The following is a 12,697-nucleotide window of genomic DNA, read 5'->3' as shown; positions in this document are numbered from 1 at the left end:
TTCTACATACAAATATATACATGAGATTCTTGCTGTGTTGATAGGTGCGATACATGACCGTAATTAATGGGTAAAGAAGATGTCTTTACAAGTACTCCCTCCCCCCAAGAGAATTATTATGAAATAATGATTGGAAGATCTGTTGAATGTTAATCATGGTATCTTCTTGGGAGCAGGAGCCGACCCTGAGTTCTTGATATCTGCGGTTGTGGGGCACCTTCGGCTGCTGAATCGTCCGGTGGTTTTGCCGGGTGGATGACATCCTTAGTGCGGCCCTCGGGACGTCCTTGACTTTGTTTTGGAATGCTGATCACTTCGTCCGAGGCCTAGTTTTGTGGAGGAATTCTGGGACATCTGCTCCCGGGTTCCGCTGTCCATTAGGAAGGCTGACTTTAACCTGTCGACCGATATCCAGTCTTCCCGCCCATGGATGTTGACAAGGTAGGCCTTGGATGCTCTGCTGATGACTCGGTATGGTCCTCTGTATGGTCTGGTCAAAGGTGGGCGGTGGGCGCCACTTCTCATGAAGACGTGCATACAGGTTTTCAGGCCTTCTGGGCTGAAGTTATGAGATCTGTCCGCGAAAGTCTTTCGGCAGGGCGCGAACTTCCTTGCAATTTCTCTTAGCCTTGGAAGGGGTGTATCTGGGTTGTCCGGCTCCGTGGGGAAGAATTCTCCAGGTACAGCCAGCGCCTCACCGTAGACTTTCTCTGCGGGAGATTCCTCACCGTTTGCCCTTGGGGCGGTGCAGAGACCCAGCAGGACCCAGGGCAGCTGCACCTTCCAATTTTCGTCAGTACAATGTGCAATCAGAGCTGCTTTCAACGAACGGTGGGTTCTTTCCACCATACCGTTGGCTGCAGGCTTGTATGTTATCGTACTGTGGAGTGTTGTCCCGTTCAGGCGTGCCAGGGACACTCAGAGTTCCAATAAGAATGCTGGGCCCCTGTCTGTAGTTATATCGTCCAGCACACTGAAATAGCTTATCCAACTTGATAGTAGGGCTTCCGCGCAGGCGCTTGTTGATGATTCTACCATTGGGGTTGCTTCCAGCCATCTTGTGGAATGGTCTATGATTGTCAGGAGGTATCTGGCACTCCCTGATTGCGGCAGAGGTCCTGTGACGTCTACGTGGATGTGCCCAAAACGCCGACATGGTTGAGGGAAGCCGCCCATGGCTGATTCCATGTGCCGGGTGATCTTACTTGTCTGGCACAGTATGCAGTTCTTCGCCCATTCTTGTACATCCTTCCTGATCCCATGCCACACAAATTTCTCTGTCATCGGGCGCGTTGTTGTTCGTCCTGATGCATGGGACTGCCCGTGGATGATGTCAAACGCCTGCTTTCTTCGTGATGCGGGTATCAGGGGGTGTGGGTGGCCTGTGCTGGTGTCGCAGAGAAGTGTCAATCCGGATTCACCCACTGGCACATTTTTCCACTTCAGTGCGGTAAGTGCCATGCAGTAAGCTGCCGTCTCTGGGTCTGCAACCTGTTCCTTTGCCAGGTCTTCAGAGTCTGTGCCCAGGTGTACTGAATTTATTTCAGCTTGATAGGGCGTCAGCTACCGGGTTCTTCTTGCCGGGGATGTAACTGATGGTGCATCCAAATTCAGAGGTAGCAGTCAGGTGCCGTTGCTGTCTTGCCAACCATGCATCTCCCGCCTTCGTAAACACATGTACCAATGGCTTGTGGTCTGTCAGGATGGTGAAAGGGCTGCCATCCAAGAGGTACTTGAATTGCCGCACGGCTTGGTAGATTGCCAGCAGTTCCCTGTTGAATGCGCTGTAGCGGGTCTCCTGGCGGCTTTAACTTGCGGCTAAAAAAAAGCAAGCAGGAGAGGGAACCATCTACTATCTGCTCCAGCATGGCTCCGCAAGCAATGTTGCTGGCGTCGGCGGTAAGTCTCAGGGGGGCGGTGGGGTCTTGATATGTTAAGATGGTGGCTTTGGCGAGGGCTGCCTTCGTCTTTTTGAACGCCTTTTGCTGCAGGGCTTCCCAAGTCAGTGCTTTCGGCTTCCCCTTCAGCACTCCGGTTAGGGGATACATGATGCAGGCGATGTCCAGCACAAATTGTCAGTAGTAGTTGACCATACCGAGGAACTCCTGCAGGGACTTGATTGTTTTGATGCTGGAAAATGCTTCACTGCATCCACCTTGAAGGCCATGGGGCAGACACCTGTCAGAGAGACCTTATGTCCCAGGAAGTCTACCTTCTCCACTCCGAAGGTACATTTGTCGAATCTGACGACCAGTCTGTTCTCCTGAAGGCGTTTCAGCACAGCCCGGACATGACCCAGGTGCTCCTCCGGGGACCTGGAGAAGATCAGGATGTCGTCCACGTGGCAGATGCAGAAAGGTAGGTCCCCCAAGATGCTGTTCATAAGGCGCTGGAATGTGGCCCCAGCATTCCTGAGGTCGAAGGTGGATTAGGAGAAGGTATATGTCCCGAACGGCGTGATGATGGCTGTCTTCAGAACGTCGTTGGGATGTACTGGCACCTGAAAATAGGACTTGAGCAAATCCATTTTTGTGAATATCTTGGCCCCGTGCAGGGCTCCTGTTAGGTCCTGCATGTTTGGCAGGGGATAGTGGTCCAGTGTTGTCACTAGGTTCAGCCGATGGTAGTCCCCACAGGGCCTCCAGGAACCTTCTGGTTTCTTCTCCATGTGGAGGGGGGGATGCCCATGGACTTGATGCCTTTTTGCAGATACACATCCTTTCCATCTCGGCGAATGCTCGTTTCTTGGGCAGCAGGTGAAGGAACTTGGCATGTGTCGGCGGGCCTGTGGTGGTGATGTGGTGATGGATGCTGTGCTTGGCCTGGGTACCTGGTACCTAACGCAGTTCTGGCTTGAAGACATCTGGGAATTCGTGCAGGAGGGCGCTGTATTTGTTCGATGAGATGGAGCATACGGCGGGCATTCCCAGTCTGGTGGAGAGCGGTTGGGAGCGGCAGGTTCCAGTATCCAGCAGGTGTTTCCAGCAGATGTCTACCAGCAGTCCGTGATGTGCGAGGAAATCGGCACCCAGTAAGGAAATCTTGACATCCGCAGTGACGAAGGGCCATTCATATTTATGGCCTAGGATGGATATTCTGCAGGTCTGAGTTCCGTAGCAGCGGATGGGGCTTCCATATGCAGCCATTAGTGTAGCTGCGGCGCCGGATGTGTGGTCACAGTTCTCCCTCAACAGCAGAAATACCGACTGCATAGCCCCCGTGTCTATCAGCACCCGTTGTCCCAATATGGCGTCGTAGATGAAGAATCTTACTGGCTGGTGTTTTCTAACGTTTGCAGCCACTGCTATTATGGGTGGCTGCCTTTCTAGTTTTTTGTGAAAGAACAGGGGGCTCTGCAATTCTTGGCATCCTTTCCGAACCTCTGATGGAAGTAACACCAGGCTGGATTTGTCTTTGTCTTCTGCTGCTGTGGCGGCGCCCTCTTCCTGTATACCACGTTCGTGTACCCCTCGTCGTCTTCTTCTGCTACCAGGCTGCAGGTGTTGCGGCATGCCTGGAGGCTTTGGTGGCATCGTGGAGTTTGTCTGCAATGCTCACCAGTTCGTTCATCGAGAGCGCGTCTGCTTCCATGATTTGTGCCCTCACCTCCTGCGGAAGGCACCACAGGAAAACTTCCCGCGATAAGCTGATCTCCCTTCTCCATCCATCTGAGTCGAAGCCCAGCGGCATCAGGAGACCTCATAGTTTGTCCCAGGCGTCCCTGGGTGATACATCCCCCAGGGGCTGGTTCATCAGGTCAAGGGGGCGTTGGGCTCTCTCTGGGACGGGCATGGAGTATGTGTCGATGATTTTCTTTCGTAGGTCTTCGTACTTGACTTTGCCCGGCTGCAAGTCCAACCATGGGGTGAGTCTGTTGAAGACCTCCTCCGTCAGCGTTGTCATGGTGATGTCCGCTTTGGTTTCCTCGTCCGTGATTTTAGCTACCCAGAAATGGGCATCTGCCCGCAGGAATCAGGATGCAGTATTTTGCCGCAAGAACGGTGTCAGTTTCATCGCCTGGTCTATTGCTGCCTTCGAAGGTGAGAGGGGGATGCAGAGGATCTGTCTGTCCTCGGAATGACTTTCTACCTCAGTGTCTGACATTTTGCCTCACACCAAAATGCAAAATAAGAGCTGTATTTAATCCATTAATGGTGTTTGGGGCTCGACAGAAGTCAAAACTATATGCCGTGTGGTTCCGTTAATGACTTCTGAATACAGTCGACGTAAATCGTAAATGGCAGGGCCAAACCGTTCGAGAACACCAGAACGTACCAGAAGAAGGTACACTGCAATTAGTCTGTTAGTGGCGTGGGTGTTCTCCAAGGAAGGAGCTTTCAGAGGTCTAGACTTTGTCACTGTATGGTTCTGTTAAAGGCTCTCTGAAGGTAAAGCAGCCATAGTGAGTCTGTTAATGGCGAAGCCAAAACCGCTGTGTTTACCGTTGCTTCTCGGGTCACCAGTTGTGAGGTTAAAGAAGATAGAACTGGGTACTGGTTGATTTATTACCTTGGCAAAGGTATACGAGTACATAGCAGTGTGCGGACGGAAATGAGGTGCCCGAACCCTGGTCGCCATGACCCGCACACTGAGTGAGAGCAATTTGTGCTTGTTAACAGTCAATCAAATAACAATAACAAGAGACATAATGTACATACAGTGATAAAATAAATATTGGTGAAAAGGCCAGGAAATTCTACATACAAATATATACATGAGATTCCTGCTGCGTTGAAAGATGTGATATATGATCGTAATTAATGGGTAAAGAAGACTTTTTACAGGACTTTTAGTGATCCATATTGCTAGAACAGCATAGATGGTTAATAAGCTCTGGAGTTGTTATCTATTTACTATAGCTGGTTCACTTAAGGTAGATTCTTGGGCCTATGAGACATTTTTCTGGCAGCCTCTGATTGGCTGGTACCAAGAGGTAGGCGGCTCACTCACTGCCTCATTTTTACGTCTGTCACTCAGAAAACTAGCAATGTGTTTATATTTCTTCATTTATCTCTCGTTTTGCACAAGATAGGAAAGTTTTGGTCATACCATAGGATTCCTTATTAATTGTACAACTAAATCATGATTTCCTGGAGTCAATGAGATAAAACACAAAGGAATTATGAGTAAAAGTGAAGAGAGAAGCATTTAATTCTGTATACTTGCTTTTACTTATCATTGGATTTTGCATCATTCATGCGATCAAGATAAAATAAAACTTGTGTTTTCATATCATAAATTCACACTGAATATGCTTGTGCTTTCAAATTTTAGATGCGTGTGATATGTGAAGAGAAAATGAAGAATATGTCTTATTATGTTGCATCCGTTCTTGACACAGTTTGGCAGTAGTACATCTTTTTATTTCTTACCATAAAATCTATTGGCGATGTAACAAATATAAAATTCTGTCTTTTTCAGAATTTGTTTGAGCTACTCTTACACCAGAATGTTTATTCCTTTATATACATGCTACATTTGATAATTATGTAGGCCTGTTATTTATCATGTAGCCTACAGTATGCAAATTTCTCACCTAGTCTAAATTGAAGCTAACACATCCAGATGCCTCCATCTGATTATTAATTTTTTCTTATCAGATACGTCCAGACATATGGACATATATGATATTGGAGTGAAAAATTTCGACAGTCATAATGGGAATTCTATGCATTTATTTACAGAAAATTTAATGACACAGTAATATGGTAAATATTGACGAAACTGCAAACTTCTGATATCGCTAACTGGCAGCTGTCAATGGCGCCTAAAAGCTATAGCTCTTTCCAGATCACCGTCTCTTGGCAAACCGAGTCAAGAACAGATGCAACATAATAAGACATATTATTCATTTTCTCCTCATATATCACACACATGTAAAATCTGAAAGCACCAGCATATTCAGGGTGAATTTATTCTATGAAAACACAAGTTTTATTTTATCTTGATCGCATGAATGATGCAAAATCCAATGATAAGTAAAAACAGGTATAAAGATTTAAATTCTTCTCTCTTCACTTTTACTCATCGTAATTTCCTTTGTGTTTTATCTCATTGATTTCAAGACATCATGATTAGTTGTACAATTAATAAGGAATCCTATGGTATGATCAAAACTTTCCTATCTTGTGCAAAACGTGAGATAAATGAAGAAATATAAACATATCGCTAGTTTTCTGAGCTACAGACGTTAAAATGAGACAGTGAGCGAGCCACCTACCTCCCGGTCCCAGCCAATCAGAGGCTGCCAGACAAACGTCTCATAGGCCCAAGAATCTACCTTAAGTGAACCAGCTATAGTACTACAGAGCCTTGTGGCGTAAATTGAACATTTCGAAATTTATTGTATATGATAAACTTAGATGTTATAAAATAACATATTTTTATGATAACCAAACGAGAGAGGAGAAAGCAATGTGCTGCCTTACTGTTTTTCTTCTACGTTATAGTAGTTATGCTGGATCGGAAATTTCAATATGGCCGGCCGTGGTCACACGCTCGGCAGAGAGAACGCCACTTCATATTATTGACGCTCTATGGTATCAACTCTTAGCTTCGTAGTTTCGAAACTGGTTCAGATCCATGAACTCGCCATTTTTGGTGAGCTGATGAACATTTGCGGCTTCGGTTCGCGAAATCGAACATTGGGCCACTTTAGTTATGATCAGCATAAGTGGTTCCATCGCGTAAGAGAAGCTGTAAGTCGCTGGGAAAGCTCTCGCTTTTTGAAGGGGCTTTTTATCTGGAACCGATAAATCAACGAACTTAGTTTGTGACCAACAAAATAGTGAAAAAACGGAATTGTTTATAATTCATATTCAGCTTTTCACTTTTAAAGCTTATAGAATTTACAAGGTGTTACATTCCGAAATACCATTGCTTCAACATTGCTATCGTTGCATGATTCATGTTGACTGACAACCTAGTCTTTGATCAGACTAGGTCAATTGAAGTCACGATATGTCAGGAACTCTGTTGCAGCGGGCCTTCGGATTCTCTCTCTCTCTCTCTCTCTCTCTCTCTCTCTCTCTCTCTCTCTCTCTATATATATATATATATATATATATATATATATATATATATATATATATATATATATATACATATATATATATATATATACTTGGTAAGAAGATAGTATCATAGTATCTGTGAACAATGCCATTGACTTCAATAGAGATTGCATAAGAGACAAAGTATGCCCAAATAAAAACACACACACACACACACACACACACATATATATATATATATATATATATATATATATATATATATATATATATATATATATATATATATATATATATATATATATATATATATATATATAATATGTATGTGTGTGTGCTTATTTGCATATATGTAAGCGTGGGCGTGCATTTGTTAGAAGAGTATAGAGTTTTAACAGGTTAAATATTATTTAACTTTCGTTCAAGGTTACCATCAAAGTTTTAGCTTTCATCTTTCTTTCAATTGATTTAACAAATCAGAAAAGCTTACTATTTTTTTTATAACATATCGCAAGCTTTAGTATTCTGCTCCTTTTAATGATAAAGTTTCTGTCGCTCTTTTTCTCTCATATATGCATATATATTATATACACACACATACATACATACACACACACACATATATATATATATATATATATATATATATATATATATATATATATATATATATATATATATATATATATATATATATATATATATATATATATATATATATATATATTATCGCCTCGAACGCCACTTGACGCTTAAAGACTGAGAAGTCCATCTGTAGCCATCCTTCTCATAATTCTTTCGCAAGCAGCTCTGGGTCTTCCAACTCTTATGGTGCCCATATGAGCCCAGCTGACGCTATCGCCATCTCCCCTTGACTATTATGTACATATTCCTTTATGGTATTTTTTCTGACTCTATCCTCCCATCTGACTCCTAATATTTTTTTTAAAGCTTCATTCTCAAATCACTAAACCTTTTAGATATAATTCTAATACCACACCCGAATTATGCCCTTATAACTATATAGATCGTAGTAGACTTACACATAATCTTACTTTCGCATGCAATTCCAGTCTTTGATTTCCAAAATCTGGTTTGTCTTTTTGAGTCTCACTAAATTCCAAGTCAAGAGACTAAGGTAGTAGGCTGACCAAGGCACTAGCTGCCCACTGAGGTTCTGTTACTAGAAAGATAAAGGTCCCTTCTGTTGCTGGCCACAACAGTCTGTTGCTGGGTCCCTCTTTGGTCACAGACTTTTTCTATGCCTACACCAACTCAGAATAGTCTGTCATATTCATTACATATCTGTTACTATTGACACAGACTTGACAACACTGAACACCCTACACCTCTTATCCTTCCTTTTCTATACTTTCTTTTCATGCAGAAGAGACTCACTAGCTTGGATCTCTTCTAGAAGAATGCCGCTCCAAAATAAACTGCTGTTCTTCAATCATGGATAGTGCCATAGCCTTTGTAACGGAGTCTTCCACTGTCTTGGATTGGAGTTTCCTTGCTCGAAGGTACAGTCAGGTACACTTTTCTGTCAGTTCCCTCTTCCTCTTGTTTTGGAACGGTCAGCAGGGAAAAGCTTAGTAGAAAGGCCAAGGATGCCTGGTGGTTGAGCAAGAGGTTGCCTTACCCTTATTACTTTCTTTTCTTTGTCTTTACTCAAGAATCCATTTTCAAAACCACCACTACTGTCCTTTCTTCCGTGTCTGGCAAATCTGGAGAGGTATTTTTCCTTACTGAGTGCGCTGGCTCCTCCCCGTTGACCAGTTTCATTCCAGCGATAATTTTGTCTTTTCAATATTGATTTTACTTGTATATATTGTTCCTGTTATTGTTTTTGTTATGTTAGCAAATATTTATGCTTGTTTTACTTGTTGTTGCTTCTTTCTGACGATATTGAACTGAACCCTGGTCCACTGAATCGTTCACAGAAATGTCGTTTTTCAAATAGCAATGTCCCTGGATTATATAAGCATGAAATGTACTTGGTGCTGCTGCTGTTAATTTTGATATCCTCGTATGTTCTGAAGTGCTTGTCTCTGATTTGCAACATATTTTAGAACTGTTGATTCCACGGTTTAAGAAGCCAAATTTTACTCACGCATAATGCCATTCCAAGGGCTCGTCGAATGGCTCTGTATATTAGAGAGGGTTTTTCCACATCTCATAGGCCACTTTATAAGTGTGGCTGTCATAAACACAAGTTTGGGGAAGACTAATAAATCTGTATGTATTTGCTAACTATAGAAACCCAAGTCTGGATAACTCTGTTTATGGCTGCTTGCTTGCCAAAATGGCAGTAACCCAGGAAGCTGACCCCAAGGCTTTTTTCATTTTCGTTTGTGATTACAGTGCTCATCACACTAAATGGCTGAGCTCAGTTACCGTTATAAACAATGATGATGCTGCTGCTCTAGACTTCTCCACTAATTCTGGTTGTGAGCAGTTAATAATTGAAGCCACTCACCAGTCTGGCAACATCTTGACCTTGTATTCACAGATGTAAGATAGATTGTGTTTTGTGCACTAGGGTTGCCAGAGGGTTCATCAGGTTGTTCCTTATGTTAGTTTTTCTAGAAAGGTATACTGGAAATCCCGGGCCAATTATGGTATTGATCATGATCTTATTGAGCTCAGGTGGAGTGATATTTACAATAGTCCAAATATTATTGAACGTGTAAATGACCACCTTAAGACTATTATCAAGAGGAGAATTCCTTCTAAAATCCCCAAGCTACATCTTAAAGATAAGCCATGGTTTGATGCTGCATGTAAGCTTGCCTGCCATGAAAAACAAGAAGCTTATTATTTACGAAGGAGCAATTGATCAGACTTTTTGTGAGGTAATTTAAGCTTAGAAATGAAACTCAGGTTGTCTGTGAGAGAGCCGAGAGAGCTTATAACGATGGCGTGAAGGAGGTCACGCTCTCCAGTGGTGATGTCCATAAGTGGTGGTCTGCCCTCAAGTCATCATTCTTTGAAGTTGATTCAAGTATGCCTTCCCTTGTAGGAGCTGACGGAACAGCTGTATATTGTCCTAAACAGAAGGCAGAACCTCTGGAGCAAGTCTTTGTTAGCAAACAGTGTGATGAGTCCTTGGTGTTGCCTCAGTCATGCTTTCCTATGCCTGAGTTGTGTTCAATGGCCTTCAGGTCTAGAAAAGGTTAACTTTGCTACAGGGTCCTAACAGTTATGCAGCATAGACCCTAAAGGGATCTGGCTCATATTCATGAGTGGAATAATGTAGGTTTTTGATATGAAGCTTAATCCTTCTAAAACTGGAAGTAGGATCATCAGTTGATCCAGAACACTTTTTCCTTTGCATCTTGATTAACATTTAAATGGTACGGTTTTAATATTAGCGATTCCTTCGAAACCTTGAGTGTAACTTTTGATAAGAAATTTAATTTTGAGAAGTATATTCATAATATGGCTTCCTTTGTTTCTCAAAAATATTGATATCCAGCAGAAATGTTTTTGAATATATGATGATGAAGCTATTATATCTAAGTGTTTTATTTTTTTGTCTTCCTTGTTTGGAGTAATGTTCTCCAATGTGGTTTTCTAGTGCTGACTCATCTCAAACTCTTGGATAGAGTTATGTCATCAGTCAAGTTTATTTTGCCAACTCTTAATGTTGACTTGTGGCATCGACGTAAATGAGTTCATTATGTTTGCTACATGAAGTGTACTACAGCGACAAACATCCTCTGCGCATTGCTGTACCTGACCTGGCTTTGTTGCTCACAGCGCTGGGCAGGCTGCTACAGCAGCGCGACGTTTGTAGCACCAGGTTTAATATTGCTCAGTTTGCTGGGAGTTTTATCTTGGCTGCAACTAAAATGAGGAATAGTTTCCTTTGCGAAGTTGTGGAATCGTCTGATCTCCAAACATTAAAGCAAGGAGCAAACTCATTCCTGCTCTCTGTTGAAGTCTCCCGAATTTCAGGTGTATCGGTTTCATTTTCTGTTCCCTCATAATTATTTATTCATCACCTTTCCCTGTAACCCGCCTTTCTCTCTGCAGGCTGATTTCCCTTTGGAGCCCTCTTAGGTTTATATTCTGCTGACCCTGTCCATAAGAGTTTTCAGCTGAAGTTAAGTTAAGTATACCTTAGTTTAACCAGACCACTGAGCTGATTAACAGCTCTCCTAGGGCTGGCCCGAAGGACTAGACTTATTTTACGTGGCTAAGAACCAATTGGTTACCTAGCAATGGGACCTACAGCTTATTGTGGAATCCAAACCACATTATACAGAGAAATTAATTTCTATCACCAGAAATATATCCCTCTAATTCTTCATCGGCCGGCCGGGGAATCGAATGCGGGCCCAGCAGAGTGCTAGCTGAGTACAATATCGACCCATCCAATGAGGAACTTTTTTCAGCTGAATATTTGCAGAAAGAGAGAAAGAAGCTTGTACTTGTTTCTCGAGTGGTTGTTACACTCGTACCCTTCTCCACACTGGCTGCAGTCCACCACAGTCGACAACGTACCATGTACCTATTGCTCTGCCGAGGTCCTCTTTGTTACCTGATCGTCGCTTGTCGCAATTTGCAACACAACAAGCCACCATTGGAGCTGATGGTGACGGAGGAAATGTGTCTAGATTTAATCTAACATTTTATCCACTCGTTATGTTGGCTAGGGCCTCATTGCGACCCATTACCGATCATATCAGTTGTCTTTTAAGATCAGTTGAAAGGCTGGGGAACGATGATTTGGTTTATTCATTTATTTTGTTTTTTTGCAGGGAAGGTCATTACCCCTGCTCTCCGACTGTTTCTTTCTTTCATTTTTAGTTTTCTGCAAAAGAAAACTATTGAGATGGCTATTTGTCTGTCCGTCCACCCTCAAATCTTAAAAACTACTGAGGCTAGAGGGCTGTAAATTGGTATTTTGATCATACACCCTCCAATCATCAAACATACCAAATTGCAGCCCTCTAGCCTCAGTAGTTTTTATTTTATTTAAGGTTAAAGTTAGTCATGATCGCGAGTCTGGCAACGCGATAGGTGCCAACAACACAGGCCACCACCGGGCAGTGGCTGAAAGTTCATGGGCCGCGGCTGAGATTTTCGCAGAAAACTCGATTGCTCCGAAGAAACTGTGGCACATTTTTTGCTTGTTTATTTTAATCATGGCCTTGGACCGGCATTTGTGTGTAAAGCCCCATGGCACAGTAGGTGTATATTTTATACCCAAAAAAATATCATCAGTTCTTTAGGTGCCATAACAACACGCAGGTGCGGGGAACTTTGGAATCCGTAATTTCATTTGGGATTGTCTTGTTCTCCACAAAGACTTCATATGAATCTCGCCAACATCATGATTCACCTTCATAAGTCTGTATATAAATTAGGACGGGTTACAAATCCCTTAACTGACTTTCAGGTGATCTCTTGAATATTCTCCTTTCACCATTTCCCTCCTTTTCAGGGAGGAGAGAGAGAGAGAGAGAGAGAGAGAGAGAGAGAGAGAGAGAGAGAGAGAGAGACGCCTTACGTGATTAAGATTTAAGTCTCTGTCAAAGCTTGGCTTTTTCAGCCCTCAAGCGAGAGTGAGTACCTAGCCTGAAATATTTTGTTGTCTGCGTCATATGCCAGGGTTATTTCAAGCGACTTCTTCCATTTATATTTTTCTTCTTCTTGATCTTGTTGAAGCCACTTCT

General features: G+C 42.9%; 1 protein-coding gene across 1 annotated transcript; it reads right to left on the bottom strand.

Moving 5' to 3' along the window:
- Positions 1-264: 264 nt before the first annotated feature.
- LOC136841959 (uncharacterized) lies at positions 265-849 on the bottom strand. The gene has a single exon (XM_067109367.1). The coding sequence runs from the start codon at positions 847-849 to the stop codon at positions 265-267; it is 585 nt and encodes a 194-aa protein (XP_066965468.1).
- Between the last annotated feature and the right edge of the window lie 11,848 nt (positions 850-12,697).

The sequence above is a fragment of the Macrobrachium rosenbergii genome, chromosome 9 (genome assembly GCF_040412425.1).
Source record: "Macrobrachium rosenbergii isolate ZJJX-2024 chromosome 9, ASM4041242v1, whole genome shotgun sequence".
NCBI classification, from domain to species: Eukaryota; Metazoa; Arthropoda; class Malacostraca; order Decapoda; family Palaemonidae; genus Macrobrachium; species Macrobrachium rosenbergii.
The sequence above is the reverse complement of the archived record's forward strand: the minus strand, read 5'-3'. Positions and strand labels throughout refer to the sequence as shown.

Coding starts and splice junctions, on each gene's coding strand:
- LOC136841959 (XM_067109367.1), bottom strand. CDS start 849: ATGGTGGAAAGAACCCACCGTTCGTTGAAAGCAGCTCTGATTGCACAT.